This window comes from Oncorhynchus nerka, linkage group LG2 (genome assembly GCF_034236695.1).
Source record: "Oncorhynchus nerka isolate Pitt River linkage group LG2, Oner_Uvic_2.0, whole genome shotgun sequence".
NCBI lineage: Eukaryota > Metazoa > Chordata > Actinopteri > Salmoniformes > Salmonidae > Oncorhynchus > Oncorhynchus nerka.
In genome coordinates, this window is record NC_088397.1 from 44,803,013 (window position 1) to 44,825,218 (window position 22,206).

A 22,206-nucleotide genomic window follows, 5' to 3' on the forward strand; every position below is an offset into this window, starting at 1 on the left:
CAATAAAGGCAAATGGTGAACTACCAATTGCATTTTTTGCTAAATTATTCATTTAATACACTTTAACGCAATTTCCTCAGGCACGCTATTGTATTTTTTATTTTTTTATTTAGCTAGGCAAGTCAGTTAAGAACAAATTCTTATTTACAATGGCCTACCAGTGAACTACCTTGTTCAGGAGCTGAACGACAGACCTTGTCAGCTCTGGGATTTGATCCAGCAACCTTTCGGTTACTGGCCCAACACTCTAACCACTAGGCTACCTGCCGCCCCAAAACGTTGATTCACTTTGTGTTATGTTTGCAGTTGTTTTAGGGTTGAGGGCTAGATTACAGACCTAGAGTTGGATGAGGATTGATATAACAAACACCTGCCTGCCATCCTCCAATGGACGAAAGACAAGTGGCATATATTCTGCTGAATAGAAGCTTAGAAACATCAAACTCAAAGGAGAATCAGGTTCGAAGGAATAGGTTATACTCAATATGGTCTAGAAGTGGAATAGAAGTATACAGCTAACACAGTTGTTCTAAGCATACTGCTCTAGTAGTATAAACATGCATGCAGGTTTCAATATAACATTTAGCTCTAGGTCTTTGCACACAGTTGGAGTAGTTAACTCTCATACAGGAGGACATTCCGATAGATCCAATGGAGATTGGGGTCAGAGCGGAGAGAAGGGTTGAAGGCAGAGGAAGAGCTGAGGAAAGCCTATCGGCAGAAGCATTGCTGGCATAGGTACAGTAGGGACAGACGTGGAGCTGTAGCGACAACGCCATCATGTGCCAACACCTTTCACCATAGACAGATCATACTGCTCACAGCATTGCTCTAGGCTACACCACAGGCTGAGTTGCTGTATACATGACAAGCAGTAGAATGAAGCCGGCTCATGCTATAATATCATTTCTTTACAGCTTTGTACTGTACTAAACGTTGATGTATTTCAATGGTCAAAAGATGACCATGTTTTTAGCCTGTAAGCTCTCTGTGCCGTGCATGCATGGTAGCTACTAGCTTTAGCATGGTAGCTACTAGCTTTAGCATGGTAGCTATTCTCCCCCAAACACGTTAGCCTAAATGATGAGTCATGCAGTGACCTCAAGCCCATACACCCCCCTATGCAGACTGAGAGTCTCACACTGTGCTGTTTGCCACCACTGGTATTTTCTAGTCATGGAGCACCAATCCATGTATGGCTGTAATAGGAACTAAAGTGCACAAAATGGAGCTAATTGGTTAGCGCAAAGCAAAGCCTTGACCAGCCCCGCCCTGCCCAGCCCGCAGAGAAGCGCATACCTTCAGCTTTGACTGGATCTCGCGAGATTTTCTCCGGGCGAGAACTTGCAAATGGCTAGAAACCTGCAGAGGAGAAGAGCCAAGAGGGAAAGAGAAAAGGAGACAGAGAGAAGAGAAGAGAGGCCATAACCAAAGAGGAAAGAGATGCCCAGTCACAGTTGGCTGGAGGCCCGTTCGGTTGCACCTACCTTGATACCCGCTTGGTATTCTCGAACTTTCTTCCGTGCTAACACCTGTATGTGACTAGATACCTAAAGGGGTGCGAGACAGTTTTAAGCATCATAGAGCATGCACGCACGCACACACACACACACAGATGCATGCCTGCTCGCGCGCTTACACACACAAACACACAATATTATACAGATACTCAAACATGAAATTAATGCAATTCACACGCTACTTTAAAAAATATATATACACATTATTTATATTTGTTTTGGATGGTGTTATGTCTTTAATACAAAAGATGTTAAAGCTGCAGTATATCTAACATGTCTTGTAGTTTCTCCAGCCTCAAGACTTCTAACAATAAATTGAGGTAAATGACGTCCGTATAAATGTTTGAGTCTGAATGGTTAATTGGTTTTATCAGCCCATTGCTCTAAAAATAAAAATCTAATATTGATACCTGCTTTCTTGTGCGGGTTTTGCCTGTCCTCAGCTTGATGTACCTGGCTATCAACTCATTGCGACCTGGAATAGGGAGAAGAATTCCATGAAAAAATACAGCTGCAAAAGAGACAAATCTGATTCACACATTTTAGGCGTTCATTTGTGAAACATTGGCTTTTCTAGAGCTGGTGCAGAAATAATCAAGGAGTGGGCATGATCTATGATCAGCTAAGCATTTTCCACCCTAGGGTTGTTCAGATTCGGGAAAGGAAAAGACTGATCCTAGATCTGTGTCTAGGTGCAACTTTTATCATGGCTCCGGATAAAAGTTGCCCATGATTCTACACAACAAACACAAGGTGGAGCTAAAGGGTATGCGGCTAAATATCTACAGGGGCTGAACAAAATACAAGGTGAAGCACACCATTCATCTCCCAAAAGGTGGTTCTTAGGAACACACAGATTACCCAACCTTTCAGTCAGTGGGTGAACATTCCTATATACCACTGAGACATGGCTAACATTTTTTAAAATATTTTTTACAAGCATATAATACAACTGCGACTGACTGTTTCAACAGCTTTCTTTTTCTTTATTTCATTAGCGTGTTTGACTTTTAGATCAAGCGGTCACATAATTACACACGCAGTACTTGAAAAACGTGTTTGTTCTCTTTAAAAAAAATGTATTGTAAACATCTACACTCGACATTCTGCACAAACAGGTCGGCAACGAAGTGCCTTCTATTCTTGGCTTTAAAAGGCTTTAGTCCTGACAGATGATAGGGGCTTCAAAAGGGTTACTTTTTATTTGAATGCAACTTCTCTGGATGTTTTTCAAATGAGAGAGCAACAGAACAATGGAATCTGTCAATGCTCGAAGCAATTAGTATTTACCAGCCTTGTCTGGTCATGTTTGTTGGCTTGCCCGGTACAGTTTGTATCTTTGTCCTAGGTAGGGGAGTCTGCATTTCAAAACATATAATTTTGACATTTGCTGGTAAGATAAATTATTGGAATTTTCCCCAAGAGGGTCAATGTGAATGTGCATCAGTGTGTGTATGTATGTGAAAGGAGAGAGAGAGAGAGAGAGAGAAGAAAGGGAGACAACAGCTGCACCATCATGAATAATGACTCCCTCACTCACTGAGAGTAACTGAGAGCCAGCCATGAGTTCATTACACTTCTCTCTAAATCACACACACACACAGTCCAGGTTATGAACAAAGGACAGCTAAAGCTTCGCATCGCAAACCAAGGATAAAAAAAAGCCCTGTGACAGGCCAGACCAACTGACTTCAGACAGCACCGCAGACATAATGACAGGAGAAAAGCTAACATTGTGCCTTTTTCACACACTCCTTGGCCCTTGGCCTCCTTTAGGCTCTGCTCTGCTTGGTGTAATTACTCTCTCACTCTCACTCTCTCTCACACTTTCTCTCCATTGAGCTGAGCTTATCTGGCCTCTCTCTCCAACCTCTCACTTTCTCTCCATTGAGCTGAGTTTAGCTGGCCTCTATCTTTCTCTCACCATTGAGCTGCCTGCTCTGCCGACACTAAACTTCAGCAGCCGGCCAGCCCTCTGCCTCTCCCCCAGGCTCAGGAGGGACACGCCTGCCCCAGCGCCTCCGCATTCTTAGCATTCCTCCCAGCTTGTCACATCTGTGCTAGCCAGTCTGATTGGCCAGGGCCCTGCGAGCGCAGCCAGTGCCTGTAAAGGACTGCGGACACACACATGCGCACAGCACTAAGCTAATGGGCTTCACGTCCAAGAGTTGGCTGGTAGGGCTGTGGGAGAGGGTGGAGTGAGGGGACGGTATTGGAGTGGGAGGTATGGGGGAGGGGGTGGCAGCTGAGGGTATAATTCTGGAAGGAGACACAAAGCCATAACTGTTTTTGCCAAAAACTGCCACCTGGCATCAAGGCTGCCCACACACCACACACCCCTCACTTCCCAAAACAACCCATGTGTGTGACCCCTTACCCAACGGACAGTAACACCTGCCACTGACCGTCGCAGTCAGGAGGTGGGAGAGAACAATTATAACCCCCCTACCCCCTGGCCTGGCCCACTGACCCCTACTCTCCTTAGCCCAACTGCTACTCTCAATCTCCTGGACTGAGGGAGCAGTGGAACTAACTAACATGCTGACCAAACCGGCTGCGTGCGCCATCGTGGGTATGTTGATTTTGTCTATCCCCACCAGATGCTCTCATGACACGCAGGTTAAAGTACCAAAAACCAACTGAACCAACTATATTATTTGGGGACAGATCGAAACACACACACGACTGTTGCTAGGTAATTTGTCCTGGGAGATAATCATTTGGTTGTTGTTTTATCTGAAACGAATATGTTCCTTTTTTTTTGCTGAATCTTTGTAGAATTTGTACCAATATAGTCATACAAAATTGTGTGTTCTCTACTCTGACAATTAATCCACAGATAAAATGGGGAAACCTAGTTATTTTTTAGTTCATTTGATTAAGCTCTCCTCGTTCATCTTTGTTCTTCTGTGGATTTTATATAGTGGTTGGCAACCAACTTTAAGGTGTGGACCTGATTCATCTTTCAATCACCCACATGGCTATATTATCGTAGGACTTGCAGCACGTCAAGCGTCTAAAGTAGAACCTGGCCACACAGACGCGAGCAGTTTGGATGAAATTATTGAATAACATGCATGTGTACATTTTATTTTTCAAAGCTTGCACACGCAACGTGACCGGTGTGGTCAGCATGTAATTGCTTCGAAAAATCTGTGCCATCCCTACTGAATACAGATTGTCAGCACAAAAATAACGGGACTTGAGCTTAATCTACAGAGGCTGTTCTAAGAAATGTTGTGTTCTGCGTGTCTTCATTAAATGTTGTAACTATCTTGGGTTGAAAACCATGTAATAAGCTTGTCTTTTGCCTGGCCTGACATGACTATTGCAAAGTAGAATATTGGGTTTGAGAGGCAGGCTGGCTAAGCCTGTTCAGACTAAACAGAGGGGTCAGCTAGGCGGAAGGGAAGGGGCCTCCTAGGCCCCAAGTCAGGTGGTGGACAGGTTGGCACACACACCACCGAGAAATACAACTTGTGCACACACACACACAAACACACACACAGAGGATGGACTTTTTGTACATCTTCCTCTCTCTCCCTCCTATCTCTATCGCATCTCCCCCCACCTCTTCCTCGCCCTGTTTACCATCACCTCTCTCTAGCTCTTTCGCTCTCTCAGATTGCTCAACACCCATTCAGTGCAGTTTGCAGAGCCCCCGCAGGCTGACTTTGCTGTGTTTTAACCTCTTCCCTGCCAGGACACGCCTATCCTTTCCTTTTACTGCCTGTCCACTGGAATTTTCCACTTCCACACTGAGATGGGGAGCGGAGGTAACTCACTGCTACACTGTCTCTCCCTCCCTCCTGCTGTCTCTTATCAAGCTCTCTCTCTCTCGCTCCATAACTCTCTCCCACCTTTCACATTGAGGTAATGCTAAAATTGCTACCATACTGTTCGGCCATCACAGAGAACATGCCTGACATTTCAGCTAGAGGCTAACAGGGAAACACCAGGCCCTCTCAGTCAGTCTATCCTCTCCCATCTATCAAACCGATGCACAGTGTAGAATACTCATCCACCCACTGCAGCTTATATTACTCTGTCCCTCTACTAACTCTGTGCATGCAATGAACCCATCACTCATTCCTGGCAGCTCGCGAAGGTCACTAAGAGACATGAGCTTCCCTCCAGCGCCCCATTTGCTGTCTTTAAAAAAAAAAAATCTTACCCAGAGTGCACTGCAGCTGTGACAGCTGCAGGGCTCGGCGAGGCGGAGGTGTGCTCAGGGCTTGGCAACGTCTTCCTCCAGCGATAACACAGGTGAACAACATGTCAGCAATGCCCCACCACAAAACGAGACGGGCCACATTTCTTTTGACACACACTCATCCACCAAAGATCCCTGTCTTCCACCTGTCTGTCCCCTTAAAATGCGCTGGGTGCTCAGTTGTCCCAACAGACACAGGAATGAACCATGGCCTGGCATCTATGTTCCTACCATTTTGGGGGTTTTCCACTTATTGATTTAAAAAAAAAAATGTATTCCACATTCTATTTTCCATTCCAAGGTCATCTGACATTCTGACCATTGAGGAAATCTGGTCAATTCTGAGCGCCACATGATACCCGGGGTTAATAGTCATCACGGAATACCAAGGTTTCCCACAAGAACATTCCTTTTGGAAAAATCCAGATATAATTCCCAATGGTAGGGATAATGATGACTTGCTTGGTTTTGGAGGCCACGGTGTTAGGCTAGCAGTCTGAGACTGTGTGAAGTAGAAAGCATTACACGCAGTGCAATCGTTAAAATTCCCCCGGCCTCACGTCAGGGCAGGATTTAGATGTCTGAGGTCATCGCCTTGTGAGAAGGCTTCTTCAGGGACGGGGGCATGCCTCGGCGCTGCCAGAAGGGCCTCAGATGACTGGATAGGGTGTTTACTGCACTGGAAAAAAGCAGGCGCTGTTTTTGACCTCTACTGGGGGTCCTGACACTGTGCTGCGAAGAGAGGAAACACACTGTGGGGTTGACCTGCCACTTCTGTTGTGCTCGTTCTCTGACGAACAATATTGAGCTACAGGCTCTGAACACTCACTGTCCTGCCAAACCAGGAGAGGGGCTGCCATCTTGTTTTCCCATTAAAGTCTCTTCTTCAATAGACTCAAGGGGAAGGTCAATAGACAGACAGGTCAAAACATGGCAATGTGGTCAGAGCAAACTGCACTGCAATAAATGCATTATCACTAATAGGCCATACATAAACAAATTCACAGACACATGGAAGTGGTGCTAAACTGGTCCGTTCATATTCCAAGAACCTCTCACCAAGTAAGCCAAATATGAAATGGCATTTAGCCGCAGGTCCCTCTGACATATAGCCAGGTCACTGAATACGCTCATAAGCTAGCTAGCCATCCAGTCAAATCAGATATAGTTGAAATGATGTAAATGGAACTGGTGGCAGACTCAACACCACATCCCGCCTGGAGAGGCGAGCTAATCAGAGCTCTGGCCTTGTTTAGATCCCAGCCAGCTTAGCCTATGATACTGGTATGTTCTCCATGTTCTCTGAAACAGCGCAGAAACGCAGCTAGCACAGCAGCATAGCAGCTGAGTCATCTGAGGTATGTGCGTGTCTATCCACGAACATTTAAAATCTCTCAGATCCCAAAGAATTAGATTCCTGACAGACGCATGCGAAAACATTCCATTTTACAACAGCAAGGACAGAAAAACAACGGAGTCATGAAAATAATCCCCTAAATATATAGTCTTGAAATACTTTCTGATAGAAGTCAATGGTGGATTTAAAAAGGTTGACGGTACAGGCTTTGATTAAACTTTGAGACATTAACAATAATTAAAGGACTTGCACAACTGGACTTGAGGAGGAGACCCGGCCGACATCATGCTGGTGAACATAACATCTTTTGGTTTGGGGAACAATGTTTTGTGAGGAGAATGTGAAGTCAAACCCCCTGAATAAGCCTCATCTCAGCCCGTGCCCCATGCATTTCCTGACAATTTCACATTTAAATTTGCTTTTAGGTCCTCCTTGGCTGTCTGATTCAAACCGGCCCAGCCTGCCGAGGCCCTCTTTTTTCCTTCTTCCTCGCCCATCAGAGGGAGAGAGTGGGAGATCAAAATAACTTAAGACAAAATGCAGCCCGTTTCGAACACCTGGATCTTTCACGATTCGACTCAGCAACTTGCCAATTCCTCCATCTGGATGCAGAGGAATTCAGCACCTAAATTGCGCTCTCTCCACCTACGATTTTAATGAACATACTGGTGGAGGAAATAGCTTAGACCCCTATAGGACCTTGTGAAGGATTCAACCGCTTTTTGCAGTGTTTTTTTGTTTCCATGGTTTGATTTATGGTGTTGAGATAATCATTGCAATGCTGTCCAACTGGTTCAAGAAGCAGCAAAAGCTACTCTTGACACCAGGTGAGCATGACTACTTATTGTAAGAAGCACCTTAGTGTTAGACTGACATGAGTCTAATGAATGGCACTTGGTTTTGCTGCAAAAGCAGAGAGCAGGTTTTGCCAGTGGTGGAAAAAGTACTAAATTGTCATACTTGAATAAAAGGAAAGATACCTTAACTGAAAATGACTGGAGTAAAAGTGAAAGTCACCCAGTAATATACTACTTGAGTAAAAGTTAAAAAAATATATATTTGGTTTAAAATATACTTAAGTATCAAAAGTAAATGTAATTGCTAAAATGTACTTAAGTTCAAAAGTAAAAGTATAAATAATTTTAAAATTCCTTATATTAAGAAAACCAGACAATTTTCCTGTCAAAATGTAACGAGTACTTTTGGGTGTCAGGGAAAATGTAGGGAGTAAAAAGTATATTTTATTTAGGAGTGTAGTGAAGTAAAATTAAAAGTTGGAAAAATATATAAATAATACCCCAAAAAAGTACTTCATAGTACTTTCAAGTATGTTTACACCACTGGGTTTTGTCACTTTCCTAATTCACAGTAGGCTGCAGATGTACTGTTCTGCAGATGAGGAAGAGAAGAGCAATACATGATGGGTGGCATAGCTGGAGACGGCACAGACAGGTGATGAAAGAACCAGTTTGGAGCTCTAAGGAAAGCCAGGTGAAAACCAAACTGAGGGGAGCTGCCTCTTGTGTCTTCTGGGTAGCTCAGCTCCACTGCTGTGTTCTAGTATGACTGGAAGAACCAGCCCCTGGGTCAGTGGAAGACAAGCTCAGACTTGTTCTGTAGAGCACTCTCAGAAGAAAATAGGCTACATCTTAGCCTATGACACAATCGCATGGGAGGGGCGGGAAACTTAGCTTTCTTTGCCTAATGGATTGTGCAAGAACAACTAGAGCCTTAACATGACAGCTTTCTGTGGTGATCAGAATGATGAAAAAAATATCCATTAACAGTAATAATGAACATCAAAGAAACATGTTTCTTTCTATAGACTACAAACTGCTGAGGTGTTTTCCCTCCCTCACTCCAGAAGGGAATGGGATCCAAACACATTGAGCCACAGGCGTTTTCAATGAATGAGCCAGAAAGGGATGCAGGCCAAATTAACACGTGGACTAAGTTTGGTGTGTGCGCGTGCGCGCACCTGTAACTGATGTGAAATGGCTAGCTAGTTAGCGGTGGTGCGCGCTAATAGCGATGGGTAACAATGCTTCATGGGTGTCAGTTGTTGATGTGTGCAGAGGGTCCCTGGTTCGAGCCCAGGTAGGGGCGAGTAGAGGGACGGAAGTTATACTGTTACACACCAAATAGTACAGAAGTACATAAATGACTTAGCTCTGTATCTAAAAGCTTAAATTAATTATGTTAGGTATAACTAGACAAACTACTGAATCTGGTTTGGTTGACGACGACTGATGAAAAACATTATCATAAAAAAAATTTACAGTGCGTATGTTTTTACTCACCGTACATCTTGCCTTCGTCTGAGAGGATGATTTTCCTCCGTCCACAGGGGGGGTAGATGGCCAGGGCCTCCTGGAAGCTCTGCTCTATGTCTGGGCTCCACACCCCCTCGGCGTCCCCGTCCATGGCCTTGTCCAGCTCATCGTTCCCCTCGTCCAGCCCATCCCCCGGGCTACCGTTGGCACTCCACTCGTTGGAAGCAATGGTGGCGGCTCACCCTGGGCCCGACCCCGAGCCCCACAGTCAGAGGATCTGGGAGAGAGAGAGACCTTCATTAAAAATTTAGTCATTTAGCCCCCCACACACAAAAAAGAGGAACTCAGTCCAGCTTTCCTACTCTTGAAAGTTGTAATAGTAGAATGCACAAGGTGCAATTTTGTTTTTAGCCCATAGATTTTGTTGTAATGTTTGTCATTAAAATATCACATGAGTACACATTAGACAAGGCAAAAAGTAGAGAACTGCAAGAAAAGTAGCTTAAAAACAGCAATATTTTCTCTGATCCCCATGACAAAAAGTGTAGAATTGCAGGAAATAAGCTTTAAACCTGGAAAATGTTCTCTACGCCAACAAGAGGGGTGTGAACAGTTTGTGTCGTGAACAGTGCTTGTGCCCATAGAAATAGATATAGAGCTTGCACTCTTATCCAGAGTGAATTACAGTAGTGAGGCATTCAGATTCATACTTTTTTTTGGTACTTTCATTACGAAAAAGTATGAGAAAGGTATGTTGTAATCCTTGTCGACACAATCACCATCACCATTAGCTGGCAAGTGCATTTCAAATTCTGCCTTATAAAGTAGGCTCATTTGGTCTCGGCTGTCTGTTTTCATTGAAATCATAAAATCTGTATAAATAAACGATACAGCCACTAATTATTACCATTTCCTAGCCTTTGTCTCTAAAATTGCCAAATGAATTCAAGCTATTCTATAAAAACCTAGTGTAAAGAGCACACTAATCAGCAGTGGCCTCAAAGAATTATTGTGGTTAGGGGACTGTGTCCAAATGTGGTTGGCTCATGACTAAAGAGCAGGCCGAGATCTTAAGTATTTTTCAAGCTGCCTCTTCGGCATTGTATTGTTTCTGAAACGAGCGTCCCTGAAGTATCCATTATTCCAGGATGCGTGTGTTTTATATATCTGAAATTGTGCAGTTGTTGACAAAAATACACATATTGGACAAATATGGGGAAGGCCACTTGGGATGGTCCTATGGGTATAAACTCAACTCCTCACGTGGCAAGAACATTTTGAGGTTCCTCTGTAAAACAAATTCACGAGGGCATCGTTGCACATTTTAAAGTTGCTGTTTTGACAACTTCCACAATGCAACTTCAGAAATATGAATCGGAGGACTTTAAGACAGATGTGAAAAGAAAAGCTAAAGTATTATTTACTAAAAATCACAACTACCCCATTGTACAAAGTTTTTTTTTTTTTTTTTCTTCACTAAAAGACCAAAGATGCAGAAAACGGGCATTGTTTCTCCATTTATCCCTCTATACAATACAATAAGAATATGTACAAGTAACTGCCAAAATAAAGGAAACCCCTACATAAACTGTCTCAATAGGGCATTGGGCCACCACGAGCTGCCAGAACAGCTTCAATGCGCCGTGGCATAGATTCTACAAGTGTATGGAACTCTATTGGAGGGATGCAACACCATTTCTTTCATGAGAAATTCCATTATTTGGTGTTTTGTTGATGCTGGTGTAATACACTGCCTCAGGCGCCGCTTCAAAATCTCCCATAAGTGTTCAATTGGGTTGAGATCTGGTGACTGACACACACACACACACACACACTTGAAACCCCCTACGCTCCTTTTGAAACCCCTCTTTCAAAGTCTCTGAGATCTCTTTTTTTTTCTAGCCATGGTAGCCAAAATAATGGGCAACTTGCCATTTTTTCATTCCCTAAGCATGATGGGAAATAGAACTGCCCGGAAAACCAGTTCTACCTCCTGAAGGGAAAACCCTCCAATCCAGTCTGACTAGGCCTGAATATAACACAGTAGGCTAGTCACAAACAGCAGAGTTAGTTTCTAGCTAACATCCATAACTTAAGTGTAATGCCTAGTTTCAAGTTTCATTAGTTATATGTACGGGATACACATGGTGTACACCGTCCAACGAAATGCTTCCTTGCAGGTTCCTTCTCGACAATGCAACAACAATAAGGGTAAAGGGTTTGGTTAAGGGTTTGGGTTAAGGTTAGGGAAAATAGGATTTTGAATGGAAATGTATTTTAAGTCCCTAGGAGGATATAAGAACAAAGTGTGGTGTGTGCTAATAAGGTGCAGGTAGTCAGTTTAAATGTTCAGCAGTCTAATAAGTCTGGTAGAGGGACAGTGTGAGATTGAGGTAAACCTGAGAGCTTTGGGCCCCCCAGGACAAAGGTTGGTGTTAAATCTCCGACTGAATGTGGAGATCACGGCAGAATTTGAGCAGTGCTCGTAAAAGTCCACCGAGATCAGGCTGCAGCTATGCATCTACCCCAACACAACTCCAGATGAGCAGATCCAATGACCAGAAACTGCTACAGAAACTTCCGCAGTCAACGTCCACTGCAGTAGAAAGGTGTAGGTGCATATTGCATAATGCACATGCAAGTATCTAGTGGAATCCATTACGTGTTGGGTCTCTTAAGACCAGCAATGTTGGGTCAAGTATGTCCAAATGGTGTGTACATTTTTTGGAGGCAGTCCCAGTGTTAATCCCTAGCTGTATCCTAGTAGTGAAGACACAGCTGTCTCTTTCCCATTCAAGCTAGGATCATAGGAGTAGATTGTTGAATAGTGAGAGTGATTCTGAGTTTCTTAAGTTTTGTCATGGGGATTTGACAGTACCGATCAGGATCCCTGAGTAATGGGCTATAATAGTATAGGAGTCTGTTTAGTAGGGTGCTGCTGTGCTGTGTGTGAAAGAGAAGCTCTCATGGAGAGCGAGGCTCACATTCCAGACATGTCCTTATTAAGAAAGGGCTGTGAGCGCTCACTGTTCCTCCTCCTGCCTCTTTTGTGTCAACCCGACGCCCAGTGCTCAGAACGTCTCTGCCCAAATAAGGACTGGAGACCAAGGGATACATGTAGGGGGGGGGGGGGGATTGGAGGGGGCGGCTTGTCCAATTTAGGCTTCCACTTCGGGGTCTGGAGAACAGTAGGATTGTTTCTGCTGGAATGCAACATCAGCATGGACAGAGCGAGAGAGAGACACAACCACACTCACAGCCTCTCTATGACGCTGCCTGACGCTAACCACCAAAGAGGGAGGGCATTGTCAACGCTATGATTATATGGACTGTTTCACTATGTTACTGGGTAATTCAATATTATGCAGTAAAACAGTGCAGAAAAGTCTAAATTGTCTATGACACAGCAAACGGAAATGAGATACTTGCATACAACTGTGCAATTGTGTATTTAACTATCAACGATGGTTTTACAAAGTAAACATGTCAGATGCTACATTATGGCTATTTCTACTACGATAATTGGGAACTCCTGGGACCAAAGCAATCAACCTATTAAATGCTAGTTATTAGACAGTGTTAACATTATTAAAACACCAAACCATAAGGAGTTTAGGTACATACAGATGTGGGATCTTAATTTGATCACTCTTTTGTTGCTGAGAATTTCCTGCAACAGGAAATGCAAACCTGTAGTGTACTCAAGGTTGAAAAAGGCTTCAAAAGTTTGTAATTTACACTTTAAAATGTCAGACTAGACATCGACCCCTACAAAAAAATTCCCTAAATTATAATCCACATAAATATTTGCATTTCCTGTTGTTGCAGGATTATTTTCCTGCTGCAGTAAACTGGCCCAAATTAAGATCCTACATCTGTAAGGTTACATTAAGACATCCGCATGCTTCCCATCTGAAAAAGTTTGGAGTAGTTTGTGCATATGATGACCTTTTTTGTTTGTTTTGGCAATTGTTTTGGGGGGGGTGGCTGTTCGTGCACACTTTTTTTCTTGAGGCAACCTGAAGTTTGGAAGCCGAAGTCTACGTCCCTTCGTCTGTGACTGGTCAACAGTTTGATTCTTCAATTAAGTGTTTGTTGTGATTCAACGATAGACGACTCGATTAATTCTGACAATTTATTTGATTTGACCTTTATTTAAACTAGGCAAGTCAGTTAAGAACTAATTCTTATTTTCAATGACTGCCTAGGAACAGTGGGTTAACAAGTGACTACTGGCTAAGGTGGACAAACGGTAATATTTTCTCGTTTAAGGGTGTATGTAAGCACACGTTTGGTTCGCCTAAACATTTGCTCCGCAAATGTAAAATATTCAAAACCCTCAGAAGATAGACTATATATCAAATCAGCTGTTACTCACAAAGAAGAAAGGCCCTTTGATTCCTTATGGGTGAAACACAGCACATCTGTGATGGGAGGCTGACAACAGAGAGCACAGATTTAGCATCATGCACACACACATAAACACACACAAGCACACACACTAATACGGACACAAATATAAACGCACACAAGCAGGCAGAAACATATACACAAATAGACTTTCGATGAATGGCGTATTTCACCTGTTGCCAGATGGGATAAGGCCTCTTGATTGAATGACACGCTAAACAGATTGAATACAAAGTCAGGCGAGACACAAACACTTCCCGGTCGTCACTAGTTAACACGGCCACAAAGTCATAATAATGGCTAAACTGAGCCTATTTCTACAATTTATCTTCTTAAAATCAGATTTTAAAACCAACCCTACCCTTAACCACACTGCTAACTGTATGCCTAACCTTAAATTTAGTCCAAAAAGCAAATTGTAGTTTCCATGAATTTTTACAATAGGCCAATTAACTTTGTGGCTGTGGTAACTAGTGACAACCAGACTTCCCCTCCCACACTCTGGGACTCTCTGGGAGTAGGTCCAGCCACAGACCTGACTGAGACCAACATGCTACAGATTCTAATGTGCAGCAGGAATTGGGTCTGCATGATATGGGAAAAAATCTAATTGCAATTTATCTACCAAATATTGTGATTTGGCTTCTGATATAGATCAAAATACTTGGGTATATAATGATATTAAGAAGCAAAGTGGAAAGCAGCATTTTTCTTGTTTGGAACGATCTGTTGACTGCATTTAACCTAACAGAACAGCATGCAAACTTATAGTGACTAACAGCAGGGAGGAGGAACTGCGCCGCTTGAGTGACAGGAGGTGAGGCTTTGTGTGTGTGGAAAGCAGCCCCAATAGGAGAAAGGGAGAGAGAGATGAGTAAACTATTAAAAATTAAAAACGGCTGAGTGGAGGTTCAAAATATTGTTATATGGATATCTCTTAAGATATGGAAATTGCACATGTCAATATTGTGATTTTGATGTGAATTCGATTAATTGTGCAGCCGTAGCAGGAATGTAAATACCAGTGGAGAGCTATGCACCTCGCACATTCATTCAAACTCCACCATTCACAGCCTAGAAACCCTCTCCATATGTTTTCCCAGGCCTCATAAAGCTACAGATGTAGGATCTTAATTTGAGCCAGTTTACTACAGCAGGAAAATAATCCTGGAGCAACAGGGAATGTGTCATTATTAATTACTGGACATTTCTGTAGGGGTTGACACATTTTGTCTGAAATTTCAAACTTTAAAAGCCTTTTTAAAACTCAAATACACTACAAGTTTGCTGTGCAAGAAAATTCAAAACTAAAGAGTGATCCAATTAAGATCCTACATTTTCAGGACTTTGACATATCTTTGCACAGGCCCCTTTGCAGGTTTGCTGGTCTATACTGTTCCCAGCATTGCTTATAATAATACATCCCATGTAATGCTGAATATGTTTGAGTCATTATATGTCCTGGCCCACTCTTCTTCTATGGGAAATTGTCGGTATAAACACAGGAAGGAATTCCATGTGACTCCTGAGAGTACGTGTGTTATATTATGCGTTTAACTGTCCACAGTCAACATGTGAAAACCCTCACAGAGACGGCCACAGACAGGAAAACAAGTAGAGGTTGTGTGTATTTTGGCTGTGGGTGGACGATTGTAGAGGGATAACCAGTGATTTATACACTCAACCAATGTTTTATAAAATGAGGACATCACCCTGATGCATTCAAAAGATGATCCATTTGTCTTTTAATTGGTGGAGTAGGGCAATGGCGAGGTGAAAAATGACAGACCCTACACTATGACATGGGGTCATCCGTGTTCCATTCCAAAAGTGGTGGGAAAGTAACGTTTCATTCATATGTTGCACTTCAATACAAACAGGATGGATTTCAGAAATAAATAATAGTTTTACAGAGACTAAACATCCCCTGAGAGGGAGAAGTCTGGCCTATTGAGCTGGGACAATGGTGTAACTGATGAGGAAACCAGGGTTCAGACAGACACCATCCTCCAATGCTGTCAATCAAATGAGGTCATCTTTACATGAAGTCGTTTCAAGTCGGTGTAAAATGCCCCCGACAAACACTCAACTGTGACACTAGGAAGCAAACGGCATTGGAGAGCTAAGTAGCCTAACTCCCACTCTGAGCAGATGTCCCATTGAAATTGAATGGGATCATACCGAAGAGATATGCATTTCGCTCAACCTCATGCATTTTTCTCACCGTCATGCCCGTACACAATAAGTTAATCCTAGCCTCAGAGATTTAGAACAAACAAAGTAACAAAACGGGTACATGTCAGTGGTCTGTAAAAGTAACAACTGGTACATGTTGGTGGACTGTAACAATAATAAAACGGGTACAGGTTGGTGGACTAACAATAACAAAACGGTAACATGTTGGTGGACTGTAACAATAACAAAACGTGGACTGTAACAATAACAAAACTGGTACATGTCAGTGGACTAACAATAACAAAATGGGTACATGTCGGTGGACTAACAATAACAAAATGGGTACATGTTGGTAGACTGTAACAATAACACAACGGGTACATGTTGGTGGACTAACAATAACAAAACGGGTACATGTTGGTGGACTAACAATAACAAAATGGGTACATGTTGGTGGACTGTAACAATAACAAGACGGGTACAGGTTTGGACTGTAACAATAACAAAATGGGTACAGGTTGGTGGACTGTAACAATAACAAAACGGGTACAGATTTGGACTGTAACAATAACAAAACAGGTACATGTTGGTGGACTGTAACAACAAAACAGGTACATGTTGGTGGACTGTAAACAACAAAACAGGTACATGTTGGTGGACTGTAAACAACAAAACGGGTACAGGTTGGTGGACTGTAACAATAACAAAATGGGTACAGGTTGGTGGACTGTAACAATAACAAAACGGGTACAGGTTGGTGGACTGTAACAATAACAAAACAGGTACAGGTTGGTGGACTGCATAGTCTTCCTCCCATCTGTTTATAATATCATAATGTCTTTGTCAGATTGTTCCTGTCTGTCAGAATGTAGGCTTTGTTAGGGCTGCTATTGCAGCTGGGACCCTTGCTGGTGAGGGCCTCCAAGAGAGGTACCCCCCCCAGGGCAGACCTCAACCCCTAGCCTAAGCCCTGCACACACCCATCTAAACACACACATAAGCACACCATATTTAAATATGTTTCTCTTTCTGCACACAACCCCAAAGAAAATCCCATTATCATGGCTGAAGGGCCTACTATAAAACACAATTATACACAGATGCACACATTCTCTCTCTCTCTGAGACACCCACACACTCAGAGCCTCACAAACACACACTTGACAAGGAGAACAACAGGACTTGGCGATTGAAGGAGCAGCTGCTCTCTAAGGTCAGATTACAGATTTTTGTTTTTTTAAATACACTCAGGCCAAGAGATCGGTTCTCTCACAGGGCTGGAGACAGTTCCTTACCCCTGACCAACTGACACACACACACACACGTGCTGGCACCCACACACACTCTTGCTCTTTCTCTCTTTACTCAAATGCAGCTTATTTTACCACTGGGTTACAGTATGCAATCAAGATTTAAATCTGAGGTAGAGGGCCAAGACACTGCCAGTCCTCCCTCCCCTCCTAGACTCCCAAGTGTATGAGAGCCCCATCTCAGAGCACTAGAGGAGCTCCCCCTCCCCCTCCTCTCCCCGGTCTGTGTTTGCCCCTAATAAATTCTCTCCAGCTCCTCCAATAACTTCCTCCTACTTCCTCTCTGGCACGGCGCTCAGGAAACAATCAGAGCTGAGAGTGAGCGGAGGGCTGGACGACCGACAGCTCACACGGCAAGAGGCAGAGGGAGAGAAAGGGAAGGGGAGAAAGTTAGAGAAGGGGAGAGAGAGATGGAAAGTGTAGGACAGAAGTAGAACGAGAGTGAAAGAGAGGAGGAAAGAGTAGGGCGAAATGGAGGCAGAAGGAAAAAGAGAGAGGGGCTTACATTCAGTCAGTAAGGCAGTCGCACTCTAAGCAGCTTGATTCTATTTGGATACCCACAAAAAGGCATGTTTGAATTGGAAAGGCTGAAATCAACTGAAATATTTCCAAGTCTGACAGAAAGAGAAACAAATGTTAGAAACTTTCCCAATCTGCCATGAGACATCAAAAAAAGTCTTCCTTCTAGTATAAAACATCGACCCAGGGCCCGAATGGCGGGTGATTTACTAATCCATGTCCTCCTACAACACAGACCCTGCAGACTAGGTTCTACCCCAGCATCTCACAGCTCCATGGAGTACAGCTTTAATCCAGCCGACCAACAGAGGAAAGACTGACACAAAGCGGAGAGCGCGCCAGACTGCTTATTTTACAGCCTGATTCAGCAGTTTAATCAGACATTTTCCAGGGAGCGTTGCAGAGCAGTCATCCTCTCCTCCTCGCCTGAGTTGTTCACTCTGTGGTGAGGCCAGCGGTTTGGTGCCTTAATCTGTGAAACCGTTAAGACGTGCGCAAAGCTTATACAGTTACTCATATAGCCTGGTGATAAAGGATCATCTATATGTGGTACTTGTTGCATGGCAAGAAAAATGAGGTCAGGAAAGTTTAAAAAAAAATATATATATATATATACATTTAAAAAATGTTTATGAAGGAACTAACTTTTGAACCCAAAACCCAGAGGCGATCATCCTTTCAAAATGAATTCACAGTCATTGTGTAGCCTACAACTCATTTAACAGACAAAGCATAAGAAGCCCGGTTGATACTTTACACAACACTTTTAGATGTGTATGATGCTTAGTACGCTCTAAATTCTTCAGTAAGTGTGTGGTTTGGTTTTGGAGAGGTCGTCCTCCAACTCCCCACTCTAAAGGCAGGGATTAAGAGCGAGGCTTCATACGAGTGCCCCTTTTAAGTCATTGGAGCACCACTCCAACACGATGCCCACTACATCCGTCATAAGACAGGATCCCAGAAGGCCAGGCCTGGTTTGTTGCCGCCATCATTGATAATGGACACCACCTAGAGACACAAACTAACAAATATACTTCCTGTTTACTGCTGCATAAAGCATGAGCCCACAGAGTTGTGTTGTCATTCTCTCGATACAATAGAGGGTTCGTTTGTGAAGTTCATCACTATCAACAGTTGGTTGCAACAAGAGCAACTGAAAAGTTAAGCCATTTGGGAAAAAATGGACACAAAGACTATACTGTTCTAGGCCACTCCCAAGCTCCTCCCTTGAGCAGTCAGGGAGGCCAGAAGTCGTATCTGTTAGTTAGGGCCTTACTACATTAGGAGAACATGTAAACAAGCCCATGCACTCAATGCATTAATGTTAATCAAAGGTTTATTCATGGTATTCTAATTAGGCTAAGACATGGTAATTGCTTAAGGGGTGCATTGACTCTGATCCTGGAAATAAGGATAGCATTACATATGCTTAAGACAAATCTAACAATGCCTTAGAACCACATTAAAGTGTATTGTACATGGCTATAAATGAAATATTACCCAAATGAATATTTTTTATGTGTGCTTGAGTTAAATATTATACTCATATGTTGTGAAGGCCAGATCTCTCTGAGGCTCTCTCTGAGGCTCTCTGAGGCTCTCTCTGAGGCTCTCTCTGAGGCTCTCTCTGTGTGTCTGCAACAGTCACAAGTGGTATTTGTTCAGACCTCTGGGGTATGTGGCCACCATTTGGAAGACCACTTCTGGCAATGGTGCTAAAAAGGCAACCAACGTCTGCACAAAATGGGCAGCGCTCATTAGCCGGTCTTCTGATGGGTTTTTAGCACAAACCAGTGAAGTTGCTCTCATATGGCCAGTGAAGATATGCTGGGTTGTTTCTAGCACTCTCCAGCACAAACACCAAACATATATAGTATTTTAAAGGAAAGTATGTTTGAAAATAGGAAATGGATGGTATACAAAATGTAAACATTTAAAATGATATGCTGTCTGACATAAGATAATATAATCTGAAGAGCAATTAACCCAGTCAGATAAATGACACATTTTAACAGTAGGCCTACTTACAAGTAGAATTTTGGAATCCTTAAAAATATTATAGGCTTGTCACTCTGATGTTTTTTTGCAGTACACCAAATAGACCATTTTATTCACGACCATGAAAACCACAGTGGTGGCAACATTTAAAAAAAACATTCCCTAATTACATTGTTAAAGAGAGGGACACATTTATTATCCATGCCATGCCAATGCACAATGGATGAAGGTCCGAGTCAATGCCTGGATAGTAGCTGTGTTATAATTAAGCAATATATGGCCAATATACCACAGCCTAATGGCTCTTCTTAAGCACAACGCAACGAGTGCTTGGACACAGCCCCTATGTTGGCCATATACCACAACCCCCCGAGGTATACTGTCTGTTATAAACTGGGTGGTTCGAGCCCTGAATGCTGATTGGCTGACAGCCGTGATATATCAGATACGGGTATGACAAAACATTTATTCTTTACTGCTCTAATTATGTTGGTATATAAGTTTATAATAGCAATAAGGCACCTCGGGGGTTTGGTATATGGCCAATGTAACACGGCTAAGGGCTGTATCCAGGCACTCCGCGTTGCCTCGTGCGTAAGAACAGCCCTTAGCCATGGTATATTGTTCATATACCACACCCCCTTGGGCCTTTATTGCTTAAACATACCATGGCTGTCAGCCAAATCAGCATTCAGGGCTCGAACCACCCAGAGTTTCTAAAGTTTTCCTAAATTGCACTTTCGACTTCATCAACCTATATTATTAGCTTTGGAAAAAGGTGTTGTAAGTTCACATCTGCACTTGACTGTCTTATTACCCTTTCTGTCCTGAAATAAAAGCCCCTGCCCAGTGCCCGTACGTACACTAAGCTGGGATGGAACAGGTTAATGAAATTATTGTTTGTACCGATGGCCTGGGGAACTACAGCTAGGGAGACCAGAAGATAAACTACCCACTTTAAAAGAATATTGTTCAAATAAAGCATTAGAGCAGGCAGACAGCTATGGCCTTTGCGTTACAAGTAAAGCTGCCAGGCATAAACAAAATATACTTAGCCCACAGAGAAACTCCCGAGTATGAGTTGCAGTGTTGCAATTTGTTTGAGAAAGAGCTGATTGTGTTGGGACTGAGAGCAGAGCAGAGCATAGCGCTAGTCTGCTACATGCATGTTGCATAAACACACTGAGGACGGCAGGAGAATCTGTCAGAGCAGCAGAATATTGATCCTTCCCAGATTTACCCTCTCGTCATTACTCCATCACAACCTCATCACAACCTAATATTAGAGTACCTTCATTCACAAAGGCTACTTTCACTGCTTTCTTTTGTTTTTCACATGCACACAATTTCCACATTTTCAGAGAGAAAGTAAATTGGCCCAGCTTTGTAGATATTAAAGGGTACAGTTCCCCCCCCCCCCCTCCTCTGATATCATTGCACGCGTGATAGAACAGCAGCATATGTAGTGCAATCTTTTTTCTTTTAACCTTTTTTTACCGCGCCAATGCCCCCCCACCCCTGCTTCGTCAAACAAAACAAAAACAAAAACAATAACGACGGCCGTGGGGCAGACAGTGGCACTGTTGCCCCTACTGACGATGACATATTTTTTTAAGCTAGAATCCTTAAAGGAGAAACAGCCACGTCCGTTTGCCATATTACAACAACAGAGTTACTGCAAACACGACAAACACCTCCATCACTGCACACGATAACAGAGGGCAAAGCCATTTTTTTTTTACCATGCTGCACGGTGCTCCTCAACTCGGCAACAAAACAATAATAAAGGTGCTGGGGATGGCCAGTGGCGCTGTTTCCACCCCCCCCCCCTACTGTGGATTCCATCTAAGTGTGATTCATCTTTAGTCTCCCAAATGTTTATGTTGGAAGGTACTATACTTCCAACACAGGACATCAACAATGTGTAACTTCAAAGTATGGTCTGATGGGTTCTGTTTTTTTTTTTACGGACCACCCAAACAGAATAAAAATAGATAGACAGGAGTCTATTCCCCTGGTTTAATTCCACGACGTACTTGTAAAACTAACGGCATGTTTTGGCAGTAAAAGTGTAGAAATTAATGGCAACCTTTTTTTTTAAATTCATAAACAGTTTAACGTATTGTGCATATAGATCCTTAAATTTCAGTCATTCCTGAAATGTCCAATACTATCTAAGCCTGCATGCTTCTTTGTTTGGTTGCACAAAAATATGATACAAAACAGGCTGCACTATTAGAAGTACAACCTATTTTCGGGTATAAACAATTCCAACAATGTCAACTCAACTACCTGTTTCGCCTATGTACCTCAGTCAGTACTGTTACCCTATACTGAAACTCATATTGCCACAATATAGACATCACATATTACCCTTACATTATCTATAGCATACTCATTCTAATTGACAACACTTGTATCACATTATCAA

At 42.9% G+C, this 22,206-nt stretch overlaps 1 protein-coding gene across 7 annotated transcripts in view; it reads right to left on the bottom strand.

Moving 5' to 3' along the window:
• tead3b (TEA domain family member 3 b) overlaps positions 1-22,206 on the bottom strand; it is a 38,156-nt gene that overhangs the window by 13,727 nt on the left and 2,223 nt on the right. For 2 of the 7 annotated variants that reach the window (XM_029670944.2, XM_029670917.2), the window contains exons 3-6: positions 9,391-9,640; positions 1,931-1,995; positions 1,488-1,550; positions 1,300-1,362 (exon numbers count right to left, since the gene is read on the bottom strand). In XM_029670944.2, the coding sequence (XP_029526804.1) occupies positions 1,300-1,362; positions 1,488-1,550; positions 1,931-1,995; positions 9,391-9,514 (315 nt within the window). In that variant the 5' untranslated portion in view covers positions 9,515-9,640. Of the gene's footprint in view, positions 1-1,299; positions 1,363-1,487; positions 1,551-1,930; positions 1,996-9,390; positions 9,641-13,741; positions 13,801-22,206 lie in introns of those variants that run through there. The other 5 variants (XM_029670969.2, XM_029670952.2, XM_029670928.2 and 2 more) reach the window with 4 other exon arrangements.